The sequence below is a fragment of the Medicago truncatula genome, chromosome 7 (genome assembly GCF_003473485.1).
Source record: "Medicago truncatula cultivar Jemalong A17 chromosome 7, MtrunA17r5.0-ANR, whole genome shotgun sequence".
NCBI lineage: Eukaryota > Viridiplantae > Streptophyta > Magnoliopsida > Fabales > Fabaceae > Medicago > Medicago truncatula.
The window spans coordinates 5250766-5275716 of NC_053048.1; the positions used below are offsets into that span (position 1 = coordinate 5250766).

The window sequence follows — 24951 nt, forward strand, 5'->3', positions numbered from 1 at the left end:
CCGACATAAACATTTGTCAGACTGTTTGTGAGAGCTTATGGTAACAACAACTTATGACATGTTTATAAGCTATTTTTAAGCTCCTAGGATAATTTGTGAAAATAGTTACGTGTATGATAAGTGTTTATGCTATAAACACTTAAGTTGTTTATTCAAACATGAACATTGTATTAGAGATAGAATAGCAGACGTTACAACATTGCAAAACAAGTATTTACATAAGTCAAAAATCTTGGCTGTGAGCTGTATTTATCATCAAGCTACTTACCAGTGCACATTAATCACAACACACATTCAACACAATACATTCATAAGCCTTGCTTGTGATGTTCTAAAAGAATGCCTCAGAGTCTTCATACCTGTTGTTGCGGATTCCGAGGATAACAATACTTGGCTTCAAAATTTTGACATGTCAATCCAATCTGGTTTATGTATCCATTCACCAAAGAGCTAGCAGGAGAAGGGATGAGATAATGAATGTTGGGAAGTTGAGGACATTCACAGGTGAAGAATTAGGGAGGTAAGGGTAGGTATCAGGTGAAGGCATCATGCATTCTTCACCATTGAAGTAAACTCTCCTAGGAAATGCCCATCCTTGGTTGAGTGTGAATGTTTTCTTGTTCTTTTGAAGAAGCACTTCTGATTGAACATTTCCACTTGGTCCAGCTTCCATCAACAGATCATTAAAGAATTTCGTTCCATAGAACATACCAGTGTCATCTGTATACAACATGAAAAATACAGTTTAGCAGTCATTCATAATGTTATTGACTTGTAAAAACATGTTTCTATAAACAATTTGACAAGCATAAACTAGTTTAAATAGTTCAATTAAATTTCCTGTTTTGATTGACTTATTTGAGTTTATTTACTAGCATGAACACTTACGAGACTGTTCTGAAGAATTTATTGAAATAGCTTACAACATGTTCGTAAGCTGCTTTCAAATTAGTTCCTTGTCTACATGATAGCTTATATAAACAACTTATACCTTATATAAAAATAATTTCACTTTATTTTATATTTTGTTACATAAATAACTTGCACATAACTTCTTGTATGATAAATGTTTATGCTATAAGCGCTTAAATAAATTGTTTATCCAAACAAATGTTTGTTCATAACTACTTAAAGAACCAATTGAAATAAGCTGAAATCGGTTTTATATAGACATGTTATAAGCAAGTGTATACTAATGCTATTATAAGTGATTATATCATGCAATAAATTCAAATCAGTTCTAAATAAGCTCTTCCAACTATAACTATTCTTGATGTATCTAAAACTTACTTATGGATTGATAGGCAAGCAAAGGCTTGTAATCAAAGCTGAAAACTTGAGTGACATTGTTAAGATTTGGATGTTGTACAGCAAGAGTCCAAAGAGAATAATTCAATCTATAATTGAAATTTGTAACAGCAATCTTGACTCTCCAATAGTCCTTATAGTTAGTCTTCACATGCCAGTGTACCCTAATGGGGCACATATGATGGGTACACTGCAGCAATGGTTCATTGTCTCTCTTTGGAGTATGTAACCCTACCATGTCTAGGAATTTGGAGCGACCCCTGCATACCATACCAACATTTGAGAAAATTATTAGATTTTCTCTTTTGGTTGTCTAGCTCTTAGAACTCAAAGACGGTGTTTTAAAAACCGGACTAGAGAACCGAATGACTAGTAAATAAATAAATAAAAAACTAAAAACTAAATGAAAATACACGAAAATAAAAACCGGTTGAACCAACTACTGTTCAATTGCGGTTCACTCGATTCAACCCCAGTTCAACCAGATTGGTAGAATCGGGATTAAACCAAAAAATCTAGTTGATTCCTGATTCAACCAGTTAAACAGCTGTTTTGGTCCGACTTTTAAAACATTTGTTAGAAATGAAGAGTTCATTGATAATCTTGAAAGATCATGCTCAACCCGTTCACTTGATTCAACCCCGGTTCAACCGAATTGTGGTACAATCAGGATCAAACCAACCAAAAACCTGTCTGAATCCCGGTTCAACCGGTTGAACCAGTTGGTTTAGTCCTACTTTTAAAACATTGCTTAGAAATGAAGATATCATTAATTGTTTAGGAAGATCAAACTTTACTTGACACAATTCTTCTTATTCTGGCAGCCACAGGCACAAGAAGGACAAGGAGTAATTGTCGAATTATAGAAGGATGACAAAGATACACAACAACTTGGATTCTTTCTTGCAAGAAATTGTGAGTATGTGCAGGTAACATTCCATGTCACTGCATGAAATAGAAAATGAAACTTTTAGAATTGTTGAATATAGAGAACTTGGAGAGGAATTGGATATTTGTGGATCAATAAATACGCCTTGTGCACCTTTAAGTTGTTTAACCGTACTAGATTAGTTTTTTCTATCCTATGTAGGTTTGTTAAGTTCCACTATGTGTACACTGTTACCTTTTTCACATATTTCGTTACAAAAATACTTGTGTCTTTTTGTCTTAGATAGATCTTTAAGTTTTATAACGGACACATGTATTTTTGTAACAGAATGTGTGAAAAAGAGTAACAATGTACATCTAATAAGACTTAAAAAACTTATCTGATACAATTAAACAAGTTAAAGGACTGCATGATGAATTTTGTCTGCAAATATCGAACTTACTAAGTGCTTGAGTCTTGCGACGCTTATCCGTGGTGAGGAAAGTGGTGGAAGGAACAATCTTAGCAGGACCACAAGTATAGCCAGGTCCAGGAGCCAAGAGAGTGAAGTTCTTAGGGAGTTTCACAGTCTTGTTTGAAGTACCAGCTTGTCCAACACTAACTTGGAAAGCTGAAACTGCTGATGAAGGGTCTTGTCCCCATGCTGCTACAACTCCACCTTTACAACAGTTTGAGAATTGTTGATTGTAAGGTACACCAGGGAGAAGGTCTACAACTGTTGGAGTTTTCTTGCAACAATGAGGTACATTGCCTTTGAATTTTGAGCAATCTCCTTGCTCAGTTGTTTGAGATCCTACCATTGACCATATAACTTCTTTCTTAGCCCATGACCATCCTAATGTCCATCCCGGATTCATTATGTGCCGGTACATTTGGAAATTGCTCATTGTTACCGCTGCCTGGTTTATTATGCAATGCATAAAAGTAAGTAATCTTGATCGTTGATGGAAAATTCGTGAGTCGATATTACAATGCATCCATGATTTGTTATGTATGTACATCTAATAACAACCTCCGATTTTTTCATCAATAGTCGATAATATTTACTTTACATTCTAAAGTGAGTTGCTAGCTTCTGAGAAGCCAGATCTATAATTTAGATACCCTGCCCAACCGTAAATATTGCGATGTTATATCAATTTAGTCTTAATTTGATCTTTCAGTGCTTCCTTTATCATACTGATATCCATAACATCAATGTATGTCTAATGCGATACTGTGATTTTTAATCATACCAAATAAAACTTGTTTTCACGAATTTATGGGGTTCTCGATACTAGTATCAAACAAATACAGATGCAGATTTTACTTACCACATAGCCATCTGCTGTCCAAGACACAACATCCCATTTGATCGTTATGTTTCCGTTAGGATCCAAAGGATCATACGCAGCTATAACAAGAAAGCGTCCGAGAAATCAGTTGAATACGTATATGAAAATGAAAAAGCCAAGAAAAGTGTTTAAGTGAAAGATAAACAATACCTGCATAAGAAAATAGCACAATGACACATATTGCCGATATGAGAAGCCTCATTCCTTGGGTATGTGCCTTTGATGATGTTATGAAATTATGATAATATTCTCTGCAAGGATTAGCAACCTTATTTGTATAAGATTGTAGTAATCCTCAGCTCAATGCTATAACCATGGAATTTGAGTAAGAGACTTAAGAAGAATTCTCTTTGAGGTTCAAGTGATGGCTTACCTAATGGTTGTTAGGTACATGCACATTTATATACTTCTATCACTGTCTTATACTGTGATATTTTTCCTTTGAATTTCCTATATCTTAAAGCAACAGCAATGACCAGAATAAGATGGAATTTGGAGACACAAGAGTGAACATAACACTTCAACTGTTAGTGTTTGAATACTCACTTGTTCTTGATAGGTTAGGTTCACCATAGTTTGTGAGTTTAGTAGTGTAGCCCTTATTCCATTCAAATAAATTCTTAGAAATGGATAGAGGCATATATAACACAATTTTATACATAAAAAAAAATTATTACGATGATTGTCTAAAATAAACCTAAGTTGATTTTATATATTTTTATTTTTAACCATGTTATTGGTGCGAAGTATCGACCGACTTTGTAGATGATTAATCTCCCTCAAAAACTTGATTGGTCACCTTTAATAGGGTATCCACTACTAACTACGTTTTCATTCACTAGACTTGAATTGAAACTTTGCTTAAGAGATTTGAGTTCAGTTTCACTCGGATCAACGTAATTGTGATTTTATATTTAATAATAGGTGTAATTGACCCATAAAAGAGCTTTTTTCTCCCTTTCTAGTTTTTTTTTATGGTATTCTAAGAACATCACGTTTCTTGGAACATTTTTCTTCCAATATGATTGGATAACAAGGCTTGAATAAGTTTGTAATGAGGTGAAATGAAATGTATTATGAATTTTATTTGTATGCAAAATAATTGTAGAAAAAATTACGCATGCATCAAATTATATTTCACAATGAAGATACTTATAGAGGCATTTTCAAAATTAACACAACTAAATCACATCTTAGTATGGTTTAATTAGATGCAAGTTAAATAGATTTATATGACACATTAATTAATCTCATTTGTATTATCAGGACCGGCTCAAGGATAAGGCTACTAAAGCTCTCACTTTAGGTCTATCAAAAAGACTTTATATTAAAATTTACTTTAGATCTCACTTACTTTTAAAGATTATTGGACCGACCATGTATATTACGATCCTCATGTGAACACAACTTGATCATATTAGGTAACACTCTCACTTCTCTACACTATGCCAACTAATTTTTCTACCTCCACTTTGAGCCAGAGACATGAGTTTGAATCAAGCAAACTTCGTAAGGACAGTTAGTGAGTTCCTTTCTGATCAAAAGGACACTCCAACAACTACATGAATATCACTATTACAATCCCTTTGAATACGTAACACCATCTAAGAAACAACATACATAATGCATACCAAGTTTTTTACATTAACACATGATCATCAATCATGAAACCACTAGAGAGAAACTCATGAACACATACATCCAAACATGGTTCTAAATTGTGGCCACATTATAAAGGGTTTTGAGGTCTCTGCAACGGCATCACAACTGCAACTTTTCCGTAATATAATAGTTTATAATGTTAGCTGTAACCACAATTTAAAATCATACATCCATTCAAAATAAGAAATAATGTTGAGTTTTGACAACCATTTTGAAACAACCTAATCGACAAACCTTCATACAGAGTCATTTTGAAACAATTTACATCATGCTAACCATTCTAAATATTTTTATCTTTATGATGTTCTTCATACACCACATTCAAATTCAATCTTATATCATTCCAACAGCTTACCAATTACCTCAACTGTAAGGTAAAGTCTCATTTATTTCTCTTGTTTTTTGTTTTCATTTTCACTTCAACTAATAAAAATAAGAGAATGTAGATCCAATATTTCCCTCACCTTTTTCTTTTATAACTTTCAAAAACAGATCTAGCAATTTTCAAGAAAAATTTAAAATGCTAAAACACTATCCTCTAACACAACACAAATGTTAGAAAATTAAAATTGAAAAATGATTTGAAAAAGTGTACATCCCTTAAAAAAGTAATGTTGTCGAAAGACAAAGACAACACCAAAAGCATAAAAAAAGGAAAATGTTACATGAACACTCTTTATTTCTACACTCCATTGTACACCTCATGTATTAGGGATATTTTGGTAAGTTCATCTCACAACCACACTTTATCTTCTATTTGTGTGGGGTCCAAGTTGCCACGTGTCAGAATTTTGTGTGAGTGTAAAAGGTGTATTGCCACATGGGGTGGTACATGTATCACCTCATGTATTAGATTTTTTGAACCTCTAATTGAAGATGGACCCCATATTCATCTCCACCAAAGGATTATATACCTAATAAGAATTCTGTAGCAAGGAAAATGAGATATATATTGAAGAACCACACAATACTAATTATACAACACAACAGAAGAACCAAACAGGAATGCAACACTTAAAAAAAGTATATATATGTTAACTCATCCAAAGAATTTTGTGGTAAGTGAATACATTTTTAGGGTACATTTAGGAGTCATTATTACAATCTAACCTTTTATTATGTGTGTTTGTATTAACCTTTCAATGTAAAGATTTTTTTCTTCAAATTATTTTAGTCTTAATCAATGGATTATAATATAGGAATATTGCTAATGTGACTCCCTTATTAATAAACTGATGTGTTTATCTACTGCTCTATCACATTATTATGGGAATAAGCCTGGTTATATAATTTTTACATTTGACCACTTTCTATGATTTTGATCCTTATGGTTCACTTTATTTGTTTCACTTTTTAGTCTACTCCAATCTATGACAGAAAATGGGCAGAGGTGAAATCTATGAAGAACATCTATCCTTCTTATGATTGCATATCAGGTGTGTGTTTCTTTGTATTGTGAATTCTTTAGTAACATGAATAAAAATTATGAAACTCTGACATGTTAGACGTGTTAACATGTCTAACATGTGTTGGGGTCTGATATCAGTCGACACATGTTTGACACCTCAGATAGGTGCCCCGGTTTTTTCTTCTTCGCATAGACACACCTCATACACAACTAGTAATAATGGAACATGTTCAAACTTCTCAAAATAATATTAATACTTTAATTGGGAAATTCATAGTTCAAACCCCGACCCCTGCATGTTATTGTCTTTACAGCTACCAACTGACCTGCATTTATAGGACTAATAAGTATCTAGTTACTTAACATGAAAATGATGTTTATGGCTGCTATATTTCTCAAATTGTAAACATTGACATCAAGATAGCTTTTGAAAACAAGATGTGTTATGTTGTGTATGACTCAGTTAGTAACAAGTGGTGTAAGCAATCGAAGAGGTAAGCACACTTGGCCAAACTTCGTTACCATATTTACCAACATTTGATCCGGGGTTGTTCAAACATATTCATATTACAAAAATCACTCAACATGACCAAAATCACAGCTTTGCTAGTTTAATTGCAACTTCCAGAGTTTTTAGATTCACGTTTTCAAAAGATAACAGAGTTGGCGTTTTTTATCTACACGTTTTGAACTTTAGAAACGTTTGTCTAATGAGATGAGATTCTATAAGTAAACATACTTTGAATGGTACATCATAAATAATTGTAATTCAAATGGCAGAAAAAACCACCTAAGACAATTTAATTCTGAAAACATCAGTTTAAAATTTGATCAAGGGTACCTGCACTAATTATAAATTGTGAATCAAATTCAAATTTTATTATAAATTGTAAGATACATGACAAAAAATGACACTCTGAAGTAAAAGCAAGTAACAGAAACATAAACTAATACATCAATAGCCTTCCTATGAGACTCATTTGACATGAAACGAGATGCTGCCGTGCGCCCTAAGACCGCATAGTCCTTTATTGTTTCTAAGCTCAAAGCATGAAATTACTAAAATAGAACTACAGCTAACAATGCTGCAAATTCTAAACCATGAATAACATTAAGCTGAAATAAATACTAAAAATATTAGTATATAAATAGTTTCACTTCAAATCCCGGGGGCAGTTTGTAGCTAACCAAAATTGATTCATGCCTTGGCCTTGCCATTGGCTGCTGCCGATGCTCCGGCTCCGGCTCCGGCTGGGTTGAGCTCATCCCAAGATTCAATCCAGGTGACCATGGCATCAGCCAACTTGTCAAAATAAGGATCAATCTTGCTAAGTTTGTCCTTGACTTCTTTGGCGAGCTCGATGTAACACTTCTGAACAGTGGTAGCTTCTTTTGAAAGAACAACATTCTGGAAGAATGGAATGATGTCTTCTTGCCAGAATATACCCTTGTACTCTTTCCTCAAGTTAACAAATGGGTTACTAGCCTTGCTGTGATAGATATATGGAAGACCAGTCTTGACTCCCAATCCTAAGTGATCACAAATTACCTACACAATCATCATTGAAAAATATCTCAGATGTTTTCATACAAAGAATTGAGAATATAAATATAGTTCAATTGATATTTTTGAAATTAACATAGAAAAATGGCATAATGTTGAGATATGAGTGGATGCATGTGCAACACGGACAGTGTACTAATGTATATCTCAGTTGTTTTCATGCAATGATACTCATAATTTATAAGTCTATTTGGATCGACTTATTTGAGCATATAGAAACGGCTTATGACATGTCGATCAAATATTTTCAGCTTATTTCCATAAGCTTTTCAAGATAGCTTATAAGAGAGTAATTTGACTTTATTTTATCTTTCGTTGCACATAATATATAAACAAACATTTTAAAAGTTATGTTTCCAGAGAATCGGGGGGGGGGGGGGGGGGGGGGGGGGGGGGGGGCAATGAGCCAAGAAAAAACCTTGATACACCAGCCAGCCCACATGTCGTCGTAGCGTCCAATAGGCTGACCATCACCCATGAGACCAAAGTACATAGCTGGTCCGATGAGCTCACGATCAAATGCCAAGTTCATTCCACACATGGGAAACAAAGTTCCTTTTGGAATGGTCAGAATAGCATCCACATACCTTAAAAATAACAATCACAAATAATCAGAGTCAAGATTATATATATAGAATCAAAACAATAGAAATCTTCAAATGATGATAAGAGTACTAGCGGTAAATGTACCTAGTGTTCCTTTCAAGAGGCTTCACAAGCTGAGTAGGAGCATCATAGTCAGGGATATTGAGCCAAAGGCCGTGAGAAACAGCAGTTGGTACACCTTCACGGAGACTGAAGGGGTAGCCACGAACGAAATCTGCACCTTCTCTGTATGGTTCATAGAGAGTGTTGAAAAAGAAAGGTGTGGATGGGCAGAGAAGGTTCTTGATATGCTGCTCAAGTGCATTGATCTTTTTCCCAGTAGGATCATTGGCAACCTACACCAATAACATAATATAATAATAAGAATAAAACTATGGTGAATCTCAACATTTTAAATAGAGTAGCAAGAAAATTATAAACTTTCAATATATACTTGAATGTATATTACATATGCCTAAAATAATCAATCAATAAAAACAATATTAACAGTAGCAACAAGCAAATGATTTGATCTATTACACATTATTATTTGCATACACAACCCTGTTGGCTACATCTGGATCATCCGATCTTGATCAGACAATCCAGATTTCAAGCTTCGTGTTTTAGATTGTAAGAAAATCGAAGTCAACATTGAAATCTGGCTTGTGATGTAGCTCATTACATGCACTCACCCTGCAAACAAACCAATTCCCTAAATCTAACCACAATTTCAAATTTTAAATGCAACACTAGTTAAAAGCTATACAGGACAGATACTTCAAATTAAAGACATGTTTAGAGTCTACATGTTAGTATCATGTCAAGTGTCTACGTGTCACTATCGTGTCAGATCCCTACATGTCAGTGCCATGTCAATGTCTACGTGTGGCGCCTATGTGTCTGGTGTCCATGTGTGTGATTCACATGAGTGAAGCAAATGTAAAACAAATCTAACAAAATGGACTAAATTTAAGGCTTCCACCGTTTAAACTTAAAAACAGAACACATGCACAACCAATTTTGAAGACAATGCCTATCTAACTGTCCAATCCCCTGTTTCAAACACATTACAAATGAAGATCCAAAACATAGTATAAACAGTATGAACAAAATTCATTACACACATACAAACAAACAAACAAACAACAAAAAACAAAACAACCATAACAAGATCCAAAATTCTCAAGATACCACCTCAAAATTCAAAATTCAAAAACCAGATCAAGATCAATAGACATGGTTACACTAATTACTTTCATTATCTTAAATTATTGTCAGTGTATACATATATTAGTGTCATGACAAGTGTTTACGTGTCAATGTCCGTATCAGTGTCGTGTGGGTGTTTGTGTCGGTGAATCACAACTTAAGAGTGAAACAAATGAAAGACAAAGCTAACATCATGGACCAAAATTAAGGTTACAAACAAAAACAAAAAAACAAACAATAAAAAACAAAAAAAAAAACATATCAAGATCCAATCGAAACACATCAAAAAACGAAAATTACAAAATTCAGAAACCAGATCAAGATCTGAAAAACAAAACCCAGATGGGAAATTGAAAACAATAAATAATTCAGAAAAGAAAAAAAAAACTCACAAAGCAATCATCATCAATGGTATAGATATACTTCTTCTTAGAAACCATATAACCAAAGCAACGACATGCAGAATCCTTGAATGAGATACAGCTAGCTTTTGGACCAAGAATCCTGTTAATATCATTACGGTTATAAAGCTCATAATCAAAACCTTGAGGAACATTGATGGTTTTTGAAGGGTCACCATCTTGAACAATGATGAGATGATAAGGCTCAAAGAATGGCCTCCACATCTCTAAGAAATCAAGGTTTCTTATTGTTGGGATAACAATGTCAAGTTCATCTTTCAACAATGGTGTCGGTGAAGCCATGATGAGAGAGAGAGAGAGAGACAGAGAGAGAGAGAGAGTGAGGAATGAGAGAAGAGAGACAGAACATGAAGGAGACTATGTAGGGAGGGAGAAAATGTGGCACGTGCGAGTCCGATGTTAGCGGCACGAGTGAAGGGGTTTGTAAAAGTGACACGTGGAGGAGTGTAAGAGGTTTGGAGACTGTTTCAACTTTGTTTGTTTGATTGGTTGCCCTACAAATCTTCAATCAAGTTTCTATACTAAACACACTATGGACCATTCACATCTCAATAATGTTGTTGATGTTACAATCTACAACTCATACATGTTTTGGTCCCTTGATAATTTGATTTAGGGTTGGATTTTTAATCCATGTGGATGAAAAAATATTTGTTGAAAAATGTCGACTCTTTAAATAAATTCCAGTTATATCGATGAAATTGTTTATGTAGTTATGTGTGAGTATATTTATGGTTTAACAAAAGTAATTACAATGTTCATGTTTCTTTTTTATTGACCGTGTGATTGGATTCAAATGGGTTAATGAATTTCAATTAAGGGAAAATTGTTCTAAAGAATTCATGTTCAAATCGTAAAGAACTAAATGTAACATTTAATGAGCAAATTTTTCTTATTTTTTCACCGGTTTTTTTTTTAAACTCGGCATTCTATTAAGAACATGCTAATTCAAAAGTACAATCTAGTCGTCCACTTGTGAGCTGAGCAAAGCTAAACGTTCCTTTTTACAGCTAATCTGGATTCTATGTACTTGGATTGTGTGGAACGAACGTAATAACCGCCTGTTTAATAATGTTGTAACGGACGTCCCGCGGTTGTTGGATAAGATTAAATTGTTATCATTAGGGTGGCTGAAAGCTAAAAAAGCCATGTTTGTTTATGGTACTCAGATGTGGTGGTCAAGTCCTATAATATGTTTAGGAATTGGTTAACCACTGCTAGTTTCTCTTATTTTGGACTTTGTAACACTTTGTATCTTGTAGTAGTTTCTTAGGCACACCTTGTGCTTGAAAATTGCTTTTGTTGTAGTAATATAATCCCATTTTAATTTGTTCAAAAAAAATTAATCCACCGATATTGACATTAAGGAAAATCAAACTTGAGACATAGTGTCCCTCGCTGGATTTACATACCGTCCCTTGCCAAAAGTGTAATTTAGCTCTTTTAGCTGATATTTTTAATAAAAAATTATTAGTTTAGTAAAAATTATCAAAATTAATTAGTCCGATTTATTTCCATATATAAATTAAAGCAATAATTGTAATAAAAAACGAATCAGCCAATAATTAGAAATTACTAACTAAAAGTCAAAAAGGAAAGAAATCACCATATTACTAATGCAACGTTAACCTTTTAAAGAAATGTTCATGTCATGATAAAAATATGGGTTAATAGATCTTTACCTTATGTAATTATAGATGTTTTTGATTTTCTCTCTTGTAAAATTTTTATTTTGATTCGCCCTCCTGTAATAGGTCAAACGAAAATGAAAATTTCTTGAAAAAAAAAAAATTTGTTTAATCTATTAGGAGGTAAATCAAAACAAAAATATTTTACAGGAAGTGAATCAAAATAAAAATTTTACAGAGGAGAAAACCATAAATGACCTATATTACATGGGAAAGTATCTAGGTCTATCTTTTAGGTTCAAAATATAGATTTTCTATATTACTTTTTGTTAAAAAGTTAAGATCAGTTCCACTTTTAGAGTTTATGTGAGTCAACTAGAATTAATTCACGATCTTAATCAATATTTATGAGAGATATTCACTTTTGGGTCGATTAATTTCATGACTAAAAAATTCGTGAATAAGTGGGTGTCGTTAGGCATGGTAATGGAGCGAGGTGGAGATTAATTTTCCATTTTCCATCCCCTACTCTCATATAATTACTCATTACCTTATCTTTAGATAGCATAATTACTCATTACCTTATCTATATCTAACGGGTATGAGAAATTGAATATCGTCTCTATCTCAAATGGGTTCGAGTATTTCCACTCCAACAAAAAATATTTTCAACAAATCGGACTTAGAATTATGGATTAAAAGTATTTTCACACATAATTTTATTATCAATTAAAAATATCAAATTTTTTGCATAGAAACAGCACACATAACCTAGCATTATATCTGATTTATACTTACAAACATAATCAAACATAACCAAAACAAAATAAAACTTAATTCAAAACAAAATCAAGCATAATTCAGTAAAAAAAAAAAAACACCTTGAGATGATGGTGATAAAGAGAGATCAAGGGTGTGAGATGTGAAAGAAGAAGAGAGAAAATTCGAGTGTCGTCTGACAGATATAGTGTGAGTGAAATTGTTTAGGGTTTGAGTTTCAATCTATATAAAACGGGTAAAAAGTGATGATAATGTAGTTTTCTACATATGCGGCAGGTTTGAGTATGAATTCGAGGTGGGTACTTATATCCCTACTACCTATCTCATACCCGTATTTTGAAATTGGGGAAAACTCAAACTCATACTGAACCTAGTCAAATCAGAGAAAACCCGTCAAATCGGGGTTGGTTCGAACAGGTACCTACGGGTATGAATTTTGTTCCCCTGCCTAGGTGTAAGGATGGCAATTAGACCCAGATTCAATGGGTACCCTAAAAAAATACCCACAATGGGTAGGGTAAAACCCCGCTTTTATGGGTCTGGGCACGGGTACGGGTAATACCCACAAAATTAAATGGATATGGGCACGGGTAAGGGTACTATACTGCCCAGACCCGCAACCCCCCATATACATATTTATATAATATCATAAATTATTTATTTATTTTTTATGTATAATTAATTAATTTATTTAGCTATTTAAGTCGAAACCTAAACTTAAACCAAACAACTGCTTAATACAATAACAACCCCATCATGCCGGTGTATAATTTTTTAGGGATATTTTGGATGTTTTCTATTTGACTAAATACCACGATTCATATTATTTTATGAGTTAATTTTAAAAAATTGGGATCGTAGTTTTATTTCATTTGTGATGTTTTTTTTTTTGTTTTTTCATAGTTAAAGTACGGGCAATGGGTGCGGGTATGGGCACTTAGGTACCCATAGGGTATGGGAAGGAGACTAAAGTTGTTGCCCACGGGATAAGGGCACGAGTACGGGTATTTTTTATAAATGCGGGTATGGGGACGGGCACTGTAGTACCCTACCCATTGGGTACCCATTGCCATCCCTACCTAGGTGTGACATTGATTTGTGGTGTCCGGAAACGGCGCCGAGAAGCTACCGGTGGAAGTTGTTCAAAAAGAAAAAAGAAGATAATTGTTGTGTTTTCAAGTGAGAGAGACATGGAAATGAAAGAAAGGGAAGGGAAAAAAACAAAACTAGGCAAAAAAAACCCATATAACGTGTCTTCATGGCCCACGTGGAGGTGTTATTTGGCCAGTTAACGGACACATCACACATTCAAATGGCAGAAATGGATGGAGGGACGAAATTGATTAACAGGGGATAATTGAAATTTTGTTAATGTCGGGTGTATTTCAAATTTGGGGGGGGGGGGGGGGGGGGGTAATTACCTATTTACTCTAAATATTATTAATTTTTGCAGACAATCATAATCAAATGAGATAGGATTTCCCTTAATAACCTAAAAAAGTCATGTTAACTTAACTTGTGACCTAAATATACAAGTTAAAAAATGCAAATATAAGAGTTCAGGTGTGCTCCATTTAGGGTCTAGATGCAAGATATGCGGCGACAAAACATTCAACGGCTGAGATCTAAAATTAAAAAACAAGCGTTTTTCTAATAAATTAATATTGTGTCCTCCTGCTCCCTCTTTCTCTGATCGCCTACCACTGTCAACATCCGTCCGCCACCGTCAACCACAACTTCCCCGCTCTTCCTCTTATTTATGCTTATGTGGTCACCCATATCATCTCAACGCCGTCGTAAAAAACCGACCCATCGTCGTTGTTGATTTGATACGACCCTTTGTAATTCAAACAATCATGGCTTTAAAATTGACCAAATCATCCTCTTCGGTATATCAAGAGAAGAGAAGTGGTAATGGTTAGGGAGGGAGGGAGGGGGAGAGAGAGAGAGAGGAGAGAGAGAGAGAGAGAGAGAGAGAGAGAGAGAGAGAGGAGAGAGAGAGAGAGAGAGAGAGAGAGGAGAGAGAGAGGAGAGAGAGAGAGAGAGAGGAGAGAGAGAGAGAGAGAGAGAGAGAGAGAGAGAGAGAGAGAGAGAGAGAGAGAGAGAGAGAGAGAGAGAGAGAGAGAGAGAGAGAGAGAGAGAGAGAGAGAGAGAGAGAGAGAGAGAGAGAGAGAGAGAGAGAGAGAGAGAGAGAGAGAGAGAGAGAGAGAGAGAGAGAAGAGAGAGAGAGAGAGAGAGAGAGAGAGAGAGAGAGAGAGAGAGAGAGAGAGAGAGAGTTAATATGTGTACTTTTTTTTTTGACAAAAACAAATGATATTCATTTATTCAAATTGGTAGATTGAGTACATCGATACAATGAAAATTTGCTAAAAACAAAAATGATGAATCTGTGAACAAACTCACAACATCCATGTTAATAGCATGAAACGACAAAATACTAAAGCCTACACATTTGACTATATTTAAGTCTCCAGAATACCTATGTCTCCGGATCTGCAACATTGACGACTCCAAAGTCATTGATTTGATCTGGACTGGATCGAATCTGATCTGACAATCTGAACCGAACAAATACCTAAATGAAATAAGAAAGGAAAACAACGTCGCACAAAGACGACGAACAAAACAAGGTCGCACTAAGACGACGAAATCACAAAAAAAGAAACGAAATAGACGTGTAAATCACTATTTCAATAAAAGGGAAATAGAAAAAATAAGTTAGAGGGGTGATTTTGGGTCAAAAAATTGACTCAAAATCACCCCTCTCTGGTGGATGAAGATGAAGAAACTAGGGTTTTGGTGACGGACCTCAAGCAGAGAAGGGAAGAGAGAAACAAATTGTTACTCAGTTAATATGTGTACATGTTAGCATTGATTTTATATTATTGACAAATTTAATTTAAAAATAATTTTTCTTAATTTTGTGCATGGACTAAGAGTTTTAATTAATGTAAGGACAAAAATGTGTATGACAGATGAAAATAAGTTCCTAGTTTTAATTAAGAGTTTGAAATAGCGAATTTTTTGTCGGGTTCACTTCATTTTGCAGTAGCTAAAGAGTAAATTGGTTGAGAATCTTTGTGATTTGGTTGATATTTCATGGAATAAACTTCCAAATGTTTGTTCATAAATCCTAGTTAAACCGCCTAAAAATGTTGAAATTATATGGTTGGACGATGTAATCATGTTCGAGCCCTAACTCTTTTATTTATGTGTGAGGTTCCAATAACTATTTTCATGTTCTATCTAAACTTACTTTGAGTAAGAGGAATTAGTCTTACTAGAAGAGTGTTGTTATAGAAGAAACTTTAAATGTGGTTGAAGCGCATACTCTTATCGATATGATCTTGACTTGTTCTTCACCAAACCCTAATATTCTTTGAGACTTAGACGATTGATCTTCACACCGTCCCCATTTGTGTTTGTAGTGACTAGAGGCACGAGTTATCCAAAGCTTCTACTTCTAAATGTTGTCTTACACACTTAAACAAGTCAACAAATTAATAGTTCTCAAGCTTTGTATTGTTTTGTTATCATCAAAATAATTATAATAAAAATAGGGAAATGTTAACAAGTACATTTAAGACATTTTTTAAGAAGTTAAAGGAAGAAATTTTATCTTAAGATTTGTGTATTCAACACATTGGAACTTTAAATAACAATTTTAATAGATTAAATTTGTAAATTATTTTCTTTTTTGAATCTTTAACAAGTAATCTTTCTGTCCCAAAATATAAGCAAAAATTGGTTAACAAAAGTTAATATATTTAGTCCAAAATTTGTACCAAATACATCAACTTATGACTCGTTTTTACTTATATTTTGAGATGGAGGGAGTAGATGTTAACACGACTCATGAAAATGTTGTAAAGGAAATGATCTAGTTCAAACAACATGCTATATCAATCACCTCCCCGTAATAAAACCCTAACCATCCTTTGACAATTGGTTAAAAAAATTATCGATAAAAAACTGCAATCTTAAGCAACTTTTACAGCGAGCCTCAATAGTTTGGATGAAATTATGTAAATTTACTCCTGATAAAAAAAAGTGACTTAACTACAAAGAGACGTTATTCTAAGAGAATTGTCGTTGAGACATTGCATAAAGTTGCGCCACGCTAGTAATTTACTGAAATGCTCCTCAGCAGTTAACTGTCGAATTATGGAACCGGCTGCAGTTAACTACCGAGGAAAACTGAAAACTTCGGCAGTTAACTGCCGAGGAAACCTCAAACCTGTTTTTTTTTTTTTTGACAAAAACCATAAATTGTCATTAATAATATTTATTGATTTTGAATGTTTCAATCGTTATTTTGGTACGTTTCAAACAATTGCAGTATTATACTTATGCGTATATAACTTAATAAGAATAGCATTTAAATCAGTGTAAAAATTAAGCATTTGAATATTGTTTTGCATATTACTTATTACTTAAATATAAATAATAATAAAAAATCGTTAAAATAATTGTGCACAACGATTTTTTTTAAGGTATAATATGTTGTTATATTTTCTACATTAAAATAATTGTGCACAAAGATTTTTTTTTTATTTAAGAAATTTGCAAAATAATATTCAAATGCTTAATTTTTACACTTATTGAAATGTTTTTTGAGGATTTAAATGCTCTTTATTTTTTTGGTCAAGATTTAAATTATATATATATATATATATATATATATATATATATATATATATGCATAAGTATAATACTGCAATTGTTTGAAACGTACAAAATAATGATTGAAAAATTCAAAATCAATAAATATTATTAATGACAATTTATGGTTTTTGTAATAAAAAAAAATCAGGTTTAAGATTTTCACAGCAGTTAACTGTCAAAATTTTCAGTTTTACTCAATAGTTTACTGCCGAAGGATATTTTAATAAATTACTAATGCGACACATCCAATACATATGTGTCAACCGCAATTCTCTTGTTATTATCTTTTTGAGCAAGAGAAGTGCCTTTTCATACTCATAAAATGTCATTCTCCAACGTATAAGAAGAGTCTTTGCATGATGGTTTGGTCAAACTTGTAGTTGCAAAAAGATTCCACTGATGGACATCTTGAAAAGCGATTTATCTCTCTCAATCTCCCTTAAATTAGTGGTGTGTTCCTTTTCTTGTCAACTCAATCAACACAATGTGCCCTACACCTACTCTACTCATATTTGTTTGTGATGATTGTGATGCATTCCCCTTTACACGGTGAAGACTATTCTATTTTCTAAATATTTCATTTTTCTTCGATGGATTAAATATATTTTTAGTCTTTATATTTTGTTTCTTTTTGAAGAATAGTTCCTATATTTTATTAAATGTTTTTAAAATTCTCATATTTTATAGGGTTAATTAAGTTTTGATCGGTGCTAGTCACACTCCAAAAAAAACAAGTTACACTCCAGAATGACTAATATACCCCTAAGTTGAACATAAGTAAACTAAATTTACATTAACCTAAATTGAACATAAGTAAACTTAATTTACATTGAACATAAGTAAACTAAATTTATATAACCTAAATTGAATAAGTAAAGTAAATTTACATTAACTGAACATAAGTAAACTAAATTTACATTAACCTAGATTGAACATAAGTAAACTAAATTTACATTAACCTAAATTGAACATAAGTAAACTGAATTTACATTAGATTGAACATAAGTAAACTGAATTTACATTAACCTAGATTGAACATAAGTAAACTTAATTTACATTAACCTAGATTGAGTAAACTGAGTTTACACTAACCTCTTATATACATGTAAACTGAATTTACACTAACTTAGATTGAACGTAAAGTAAACTAAATTTACATTAACCTAGACTGAACATAATAAGTAAACTTAATTTACATTGACATAAGTAAACTAAATTTACATTAACCTAAATTGAACATAAGTAAACTTAATTTACACTAACCTAAATTGAACATATCTCATACTAAATCAAACAATAAACAAATAGAAACTCATTGAAAATGAAATTCATGAAATTCACTAACCTTTATGAATATAGTACAGATCAATAACAAAGATGTTGATTCAGATATTGGTTGCACATCTATGGTGATTTGTGGATGAAAGGGGGTAAGGGTTCAGAATGATCATAAAAGATGGGTTTTTAAAAATTTACATGAAGAGGGCAATTTTGGTATTATTGTAAAATTTTAAATAAATTTGGGTGTAACTAGTTTTTTTTGGGGTGTGACTAGCACCAGTCTTAAGTTTTTGGTCCCTATAAATATCTGCAGTTTTATTTTTAGTTCCTATAAAAATAAATCACACTTTTTAGTCCCTACAAAATTTTCTGTTAGTGTTTTTAGTCCCTGTTAAATTAAAATTTGTTTAATTATACTTAAACTTCTAAATTTTTGAAATATTTTTTACATACATGTTCATAACATCGTAAGACACTCTTTTGTAAATTTTTTTAGTTTTTTCAACATGTAATGAATTAAATATGAATTTTTCTAAAAGCCAAATTTTCAAAATTATATTAATGAAAATTTGGACCTAATAATAAAATTTTAAGTTACTTTTTTTGCTGAGGAACTTAGTATAATATTCTAAGTGAGTATTTGAAAAATATATGTTACAAATTTAAAATTTTAAGCACAATTAAGCAAATTTTAATTTTACAAGGACTAAAAGTATGTGTTGGTCCCTGTTAAATTGAAATTTGTTTAATTATACTTAAACTTTTATATTTTTAAATGATTTTTAATAGACATGTTAAGAACATTATAATAATCTCTTTTATAAAAAATTATAATTTTTTAACATGTAATGAATTAAATATAATTTTTTTAAAACGCCAAAAATTCAAGATAAAACTAACGAAAATTTGGACCTAAATATAAAATTTTGAGCTAATTTATTTTGGCAGAACCTTTTATAACGTTTTAAATAAGTATGTAAAAAATCATTAAAAAATTTAAAATTTTAAGCATAATTAAATAAATTTTAATTTAACAGGGACTAAAAACACTAACGGAAAATTTTGTAGGGACTAAAAAGTGTTATTTATTTTTATAGGGACTAAAAACAAAACTGCAGATATTTATAGGGACTAAAAACTTAATTAACCCTATTTTATATTTGTTATCAAAATTAATCCCTGCTGTTAATTTTCTAACGGAAAGCTGATGTGACAGTTAGTGGATCCCAAAATGTAAGGACTATTCTTCAAAGTCACGCAAAATATAGGGACCAAAAAACATATTTAACCCTAAAATAATTGGGACCCACTAACTGCCACATCAGCATTCTGTTAGATAATTAACAACATGGACTAATTTTGATAGCGGAGATAAAATGTGAGGATTTAAAAACATTTAATGAAATATAGGGACTATTCTTCAAAGAGACGCAAAATGTAACGACTAAAAATATATTTAACTCTTATTTCATTATAGGAAAAAGATGAAGTAATTTGAGTCAAGCCAAAAGAGTATTCAAATTCAAATGAAATAACAATTTATGACGTCTATATACAAAATAAGTAACCTAATATGTGTTTTTTTAATTCAAAAAATCAAAAAATTATAAATTGGTTCCCTTTGAGTAGAACAATAAAATAGAATATGATATTAAATTCATGTTGTTAAACTCATTAGGAAAAAACTTATGGTGCAAGTTCTAAAAACATTCAATATCTTTCATCCACTAGCATTTTTTTTTTTTTTTAATGTTTTAGATACTCCCTCCATGTCTCCTTTTTTTTATAGAACTATCTTATAAAAATTACAGATATTAAGAAAAATTGTTGGAGTAATAAATTAGTCATAAATATATACGATTATTATCAAATTATTTTTTGTTTACAATTTTTTTTTGTCAGGTAACCTAATGACTAGATATATTTAATGTTAGTTTTTTTTTATATTTCTAGTGACTAGATATATTTAATGTTAGTTTTTTTATATTTCAATATACATTTGATGGTTTTTTTTTTACAATTATACATTTGATGGTATTGATAAGGGTATATTTGAAAATATATATATATAGATATTTAAAAATTTATAGATAATCTTATATTTATAGACAATTTTTTATTTTATTTTTATAAATGGTCTTACAATTAGAGATGGAGAGAATATAACTTTACATACTTTTTTGATCTATTGTTGACTTATCTAATTTAAGATATTAATCTTTTAGTTGTTCACATAGGATATATGGTTCACAAAAAAGATAAAAATTGTACATCATTACATTTCATTGTTCAATAATATATTTTAATGTTAAAACATGTGGGTCATATGAAAGAGTATGTTTATTAAAGTTCTTCTACTCGAGAAACATCATGACATGCTTAAAACAAGACCTCTTTTCAAAGTTACATGTTAGGAGATTTGGAGAAATAGGAACAACATGTTAAGAAAAAATACTTGGGCTTCTGTTGATAATATTTACTCTTATCACTCTTCTATGATTCATGCTCTTAATCACTAAGAAAAACATCCCATCCATTGTCAAATTTGTTGGTATCTCGCTCTAGAGGGTGTTCCTCTTTCGGTAACCTAGACAATGCAGGTCTCGACGGCCTTTTAAGAAATCATTATGGAGGTTGGATTCAAGGTTTCTCTGCCTCATGCAGAAGAGCGACTAATTTGTTTGTTGAACTCTCGACAATTTTGTGAGGCCTCCAACTGACTTGGGATCAGGGTTATTAGCAAGCTGACCCTGTGCAAGTGCATCAAGGCCCTCGGCACAGGGCCTTAATATTTGAAAAAAAGAAAAAACATGTACCTACGGACAAAATTCGTCACTAAATGTCATTTTTCCATAAATAAAAGTCCAGAATTCAACTATTTTACTGTCAATTATACATTGTTCGTAGGTAAATGTCTATGGGTAAAAGTTATGTTTGAACCACTGCTCGTATATTTAACTAGAACCGTATATGTTTGTTACTCTAAGTGGTATTGAATTTTTTTCCAATACTTTTTAAATTAGAATTGTCAAAATTACAACGGGACCTCCGAATTGTTGGAGGTGGCACTGATTATCAGTCTATTATTTTAAAATATGATTCTCAAGCGGCTTTGAAATTGATTGTTGATGATCATCACAATTATTTTCATCCTCATTCGACTATTCTTTCACTTTATTAAAACACTCATATCTTCCTTCAATGATTTATTTTTCCCATACATTGAAGGAAGACAATGAAAGTGTCGATTGACTGGCTAAATATGAATCTAACGATATTGACACTATGAAGATATGAACTTGTCCTTCTTCACAATTAAATTCTTTCTTGTTAACCAACTCCACTAATGTTTTTAGACACCAAGTCGTTTAGTCTTCTATTATTTTTTTTTTCATTTTTCTGATAATAAAAAAAGTAATATTTTTAAGACACTCTTTATCATTTCCATGTTTAAATTAGCTAGAAATTAGAAGGGATCCAATTCAAAAGAAGCTACGATTTCAGTGCCACGCAAGGTAGTAGTGGTGACATTTTATTTATGGGTTAATGGTGCTTTACCCCCTGTAATATATGTCATTTCCGGTTTGCTCCCTGTAAAATATTTTTTTTTATTTAACCCCTGTAAAATATTTTTTGGAAAAAATTTCTGCAAAAAAAAAAAATCGTTTTTTTATGACCTATTAGGGGGTATTCCAATTTCTTTTTTTACAGGGAGTAAATAAAAAAAATATTTTTCACGAGAAAAAAACCGGAAATAACCTAAATTATAGGAGGTAAAGCACCATTAATCCTTTTATTTATTTATTTTGTGAAAAGGAGCTGTGGTGACTTTATGGAATGGATTTGTGTCGTTCGACGTGGAGAGAATGGCGGAAAAGGAATTTGAATAACTTATGGAATTATCAACTTACACGTTCCATGATCCCCTATCTCACGGTATTCTCCTTTACGTTAATTAGTTGAATTAATTAAGACACTATTGGCGCTGACTTCATATTATTATTTTTAGGGTTATGATAATAAGCGCACTTAAATAGTACAATTAGAGTTATCAAAAAAAATAAAAAATAGTACAATTAGAAAGTAGTTTAAATATCCTCGTAAATTTAGCTCAATTGGTATATACAATGTATAAAATATACAAGGTTTGAGGTTCAAACCCCGACAAAAAAAAAAGAAGTTTAAATATACTAGATTCGAAACCCCTAGGGCCTCTTTGATTGAGTTCTCATTTTTTTCTTTTTAAAGCTATCTTTCAAATCGATTTTTAAAAACTATTTTTGAGAAGATAATGAAATAAAACCTGTTTTCAAAAAATACTTTAAAAATCAATTTTAAAAACTTGTTTGACAAAATTATTTTTAGAATATAGTTTTCAATTTCTTCCATTTCTTTTAAATTGACATTTTTTAAGATTGTAAATAATATTTTAATAAGTTCAAATTTAACAAACTTCTCTCAAAGAATGATTGCAGTATTTAAGTGAGCTTCAACGATTAAATTCAAGTTATTAATAACATGTAATATATTTCTAATCAACCAGGAATATCTAAGTTCAAAGCATAAGAAATGAGTCGTCGTGAAGTTGATGAGAGATCGTTACAATTAAAACTCCATCAATAAAAGATTCCAACGTCAGTTAGGAGCCGTTCAGGTATTACCCAACGATGAAATCTAAAGCTAGCCATTGAAAAAGTTATGGTATGAAGCGGATCCAAAACGGATCGGGTTGGATTTCGACGTATTTGGATGTATGTTAATGTGATCCAAAACTTAGAAAGATATTAAAAAGATTTCTAATGGTTGGCACCTACCATTATATATGGTCCATGAGACATGCTAGGGCACGTCTATTTCGTCATTTCTATGTTTGACAAGTGGCAGAAAGCACATGAATATAGTTATGATTCATGTACTAGCTATAGTAAATCGTCTGCCTAATGGAAACATATTGGACATTGTTAGCTCAAATTCAGACTCGACGAATTTGGTACAAATTTATTCGATCTGCATGAATGAATGTAAAAAATTAGGCAAAAAAAGAAGAATGTAAACTATTATTGGGGTTGGCAGGTTTGTGACTTGTGAGTCGTTTTTTCTTGTTACATTTTGTGACTTCAAGTCTAGGAGGCTGCTTAAATTTGTGATATTGAAATAGACAGGGAGTTTACTAATTTCTCTGTTCCATAATAATTATTATATTCATAATAAATGACATAAAAAGCTGTTATTTTCAGTTTTTATTGTAATTTTAATTATTATACTGTCAACTATATAGATATATATTCTCTAATTAATTGTAGAACCCTTTTAAGCTGTTATTTTTTTTCCTTTACATTTATGATAATTAGAATAAATCAATACAGTTAGTTATAAAGAGAAAATCAATATAGTTAATTTAGAAAAAAATGTTATTATTTTATTTATATATATTTCTTTAATTTGTGTGAATTGATTTACTGTATTGATTTGTGTGAATTGATTTGCTCTAATGATTTGTGTGGAAGGGAGAGGGTATATTGAAGGTCAGAAAAACACAAGTAAGGATGAGAATAGGCAAGGCCGAGTTAGACTTTGCTAGGCCTAAGTCTGGCCTGCCTAATTTTTTTGAGGCCTAAGCCTGACCTGTCACAGGCTTACTTTTTAGGCCTGAGTCTGACCTTCTGAAAGCCTGATACGGTATGCTTGCCTGTTTAAAAGCCTATTTCATATGAACATATTTAAATAAGCAATGTGATCAAAGTTTAAATAGACTAGCGAACTAATAGATCAATTAGGTTAAACTCTCTTTTGATAATCAACACGAGTTTTTAAAGAATTTGACTATATGTGTTGTATCATATTTCATTATATGCAAAAAAAATTAATGTACACTAATAAACTTAAGTTAATGTAAAAAAAATTATTTTAATTTAAAGTATATAATATAATATAATAATAAATAATATTATTAAATTTACTTAAATAGGCCGGCCTAATATTTCTAAGAGGCTTTTTGAACGGCCTATGGCCTGACCTTTTAAGTTAAATAGGCTTCTAAAAAAGCCTATGCCTTCTCTATTTAAGAAAAAAGCCTGGCTTGGACTGGCCTGTCGTAGGCCGGCCTGGCCTATTCCAATCCCTAAACTCAAGAAGTGGGGTTGAATTGTGTTAAATTTTTCTTCTTTTTAAAACTAAGTCCAATGTTTAGAGTCTGATAGAGTTCAGAATCTG

The 24951-nt window shown here is 31.9% G+C and overlaps 2 protein-coding genes and 1 long non-coding RNA gene across 3 annotated transcripts; 1 reads left to right on the forward strand and 2 right to left on the reverse strand.

Annotated features, from left to right (window-relative positions):
* Positions 1-112: 112 nt before the first annotated feature.
* On the reverse strand, positions 113-3913 carry LOC25497597 (COBRA-like protein 4). Its single transcript, XM_013592215.3, has 6 exons — positions 3682-3913; positions 3511-3590; positions 2640-3096; positions 2106-2253; positions 1291-1568; positions 113-720 (listed from the first exon to the last, which is right to left on the reverse strand). The coding sequence occupies exons 1-6, from the start codon at positions 3731-3733 to the stop codon at positions 440-442; spliced, it is 1296 nt and encodes a 431-aa protein (XP_013447669.1). The 5' UTR covers positions 3734-3913; the 3' UTR covers positions 113-439.
* A 2204-nt stretch (positions 3914-6117) lies between these two features.
* LOC112416449 (uncharacterized) lies at positions 6118-6738 on the forward strand. The gene is made up of 2 exons (XR_005643046.1): positions 6118-6251; positions 6551-6738. It is a non-coding gene; the product is annotated as an uncharacterized lncRNA (long non-coding RNA).
* Positions 6739-7454: 716 nt separating this feature from the next.
* LOC25497598 (UDP-arabinopyranose mutase 1) lies at positions 7455-10718 on the reverse strand. The gene is made up of 4 exons (XM_013592216.3): positions 10355-10718; positions 8856-9106; positions 8584-8752; positions 7455-8150 (listed from the first exon to the last, which is right to left on the reverse strand). Exons 1-4 carry the CDS (start codon positions 10664-10666, stop codon positions 7800-7802), a joined length of 1083 nt encoding a protein of 360 aa, XP_013447670.1. The 5' UTR covers positions 10667-10718; the 3' UTR covers positions 7455-7799.
* Positions 10719-24951: the final 14233 nt, after the last annotated feature.

Coding starts and splice junctions, on each gene's coding strand:
- LOC25497597 (XM_013592215.3), bottom strand. CDS start 3,733: ATGAGGCTTCTCATATCGGCAATATGTGTCATTGTGCTATTTTCTTAT. Junction 2,254..2,639: donor TCGCAAGACTCAAGCACTTA/GTAAGTTCGATA, acceptor TATTTCATGCAG/TGACATGGAATGTTACCTGC. Junction 1,569..2,105: donor AATAAGAAGAATTGTGTCAA/GTAAAGTTTGAT, acceptor TATGGTATGCAG/GGGTCGCTCCAAATTCCTAG.
- LOC25497598 (XM_013592216.3), bottom strand. CDS start 10,666: ATGGCTTCACCGACACCATTGTTGAAAGATGAACTTGACATTGTTATC. Junction 8,753..8,855: donor CCTCTTGAAAGGAACACTAG/GTACATTTACCG, acceptor GTTATTTTTAAG/GTATGTGGATGCTATTCTGA. Junction 8,151..8,583: donor GGGCTGGCTGGTGTATCAAG/GTTTTTTCTTGG, acceptor ATGATTGTGTAG/GTAATTTGTGATCACTTAGG.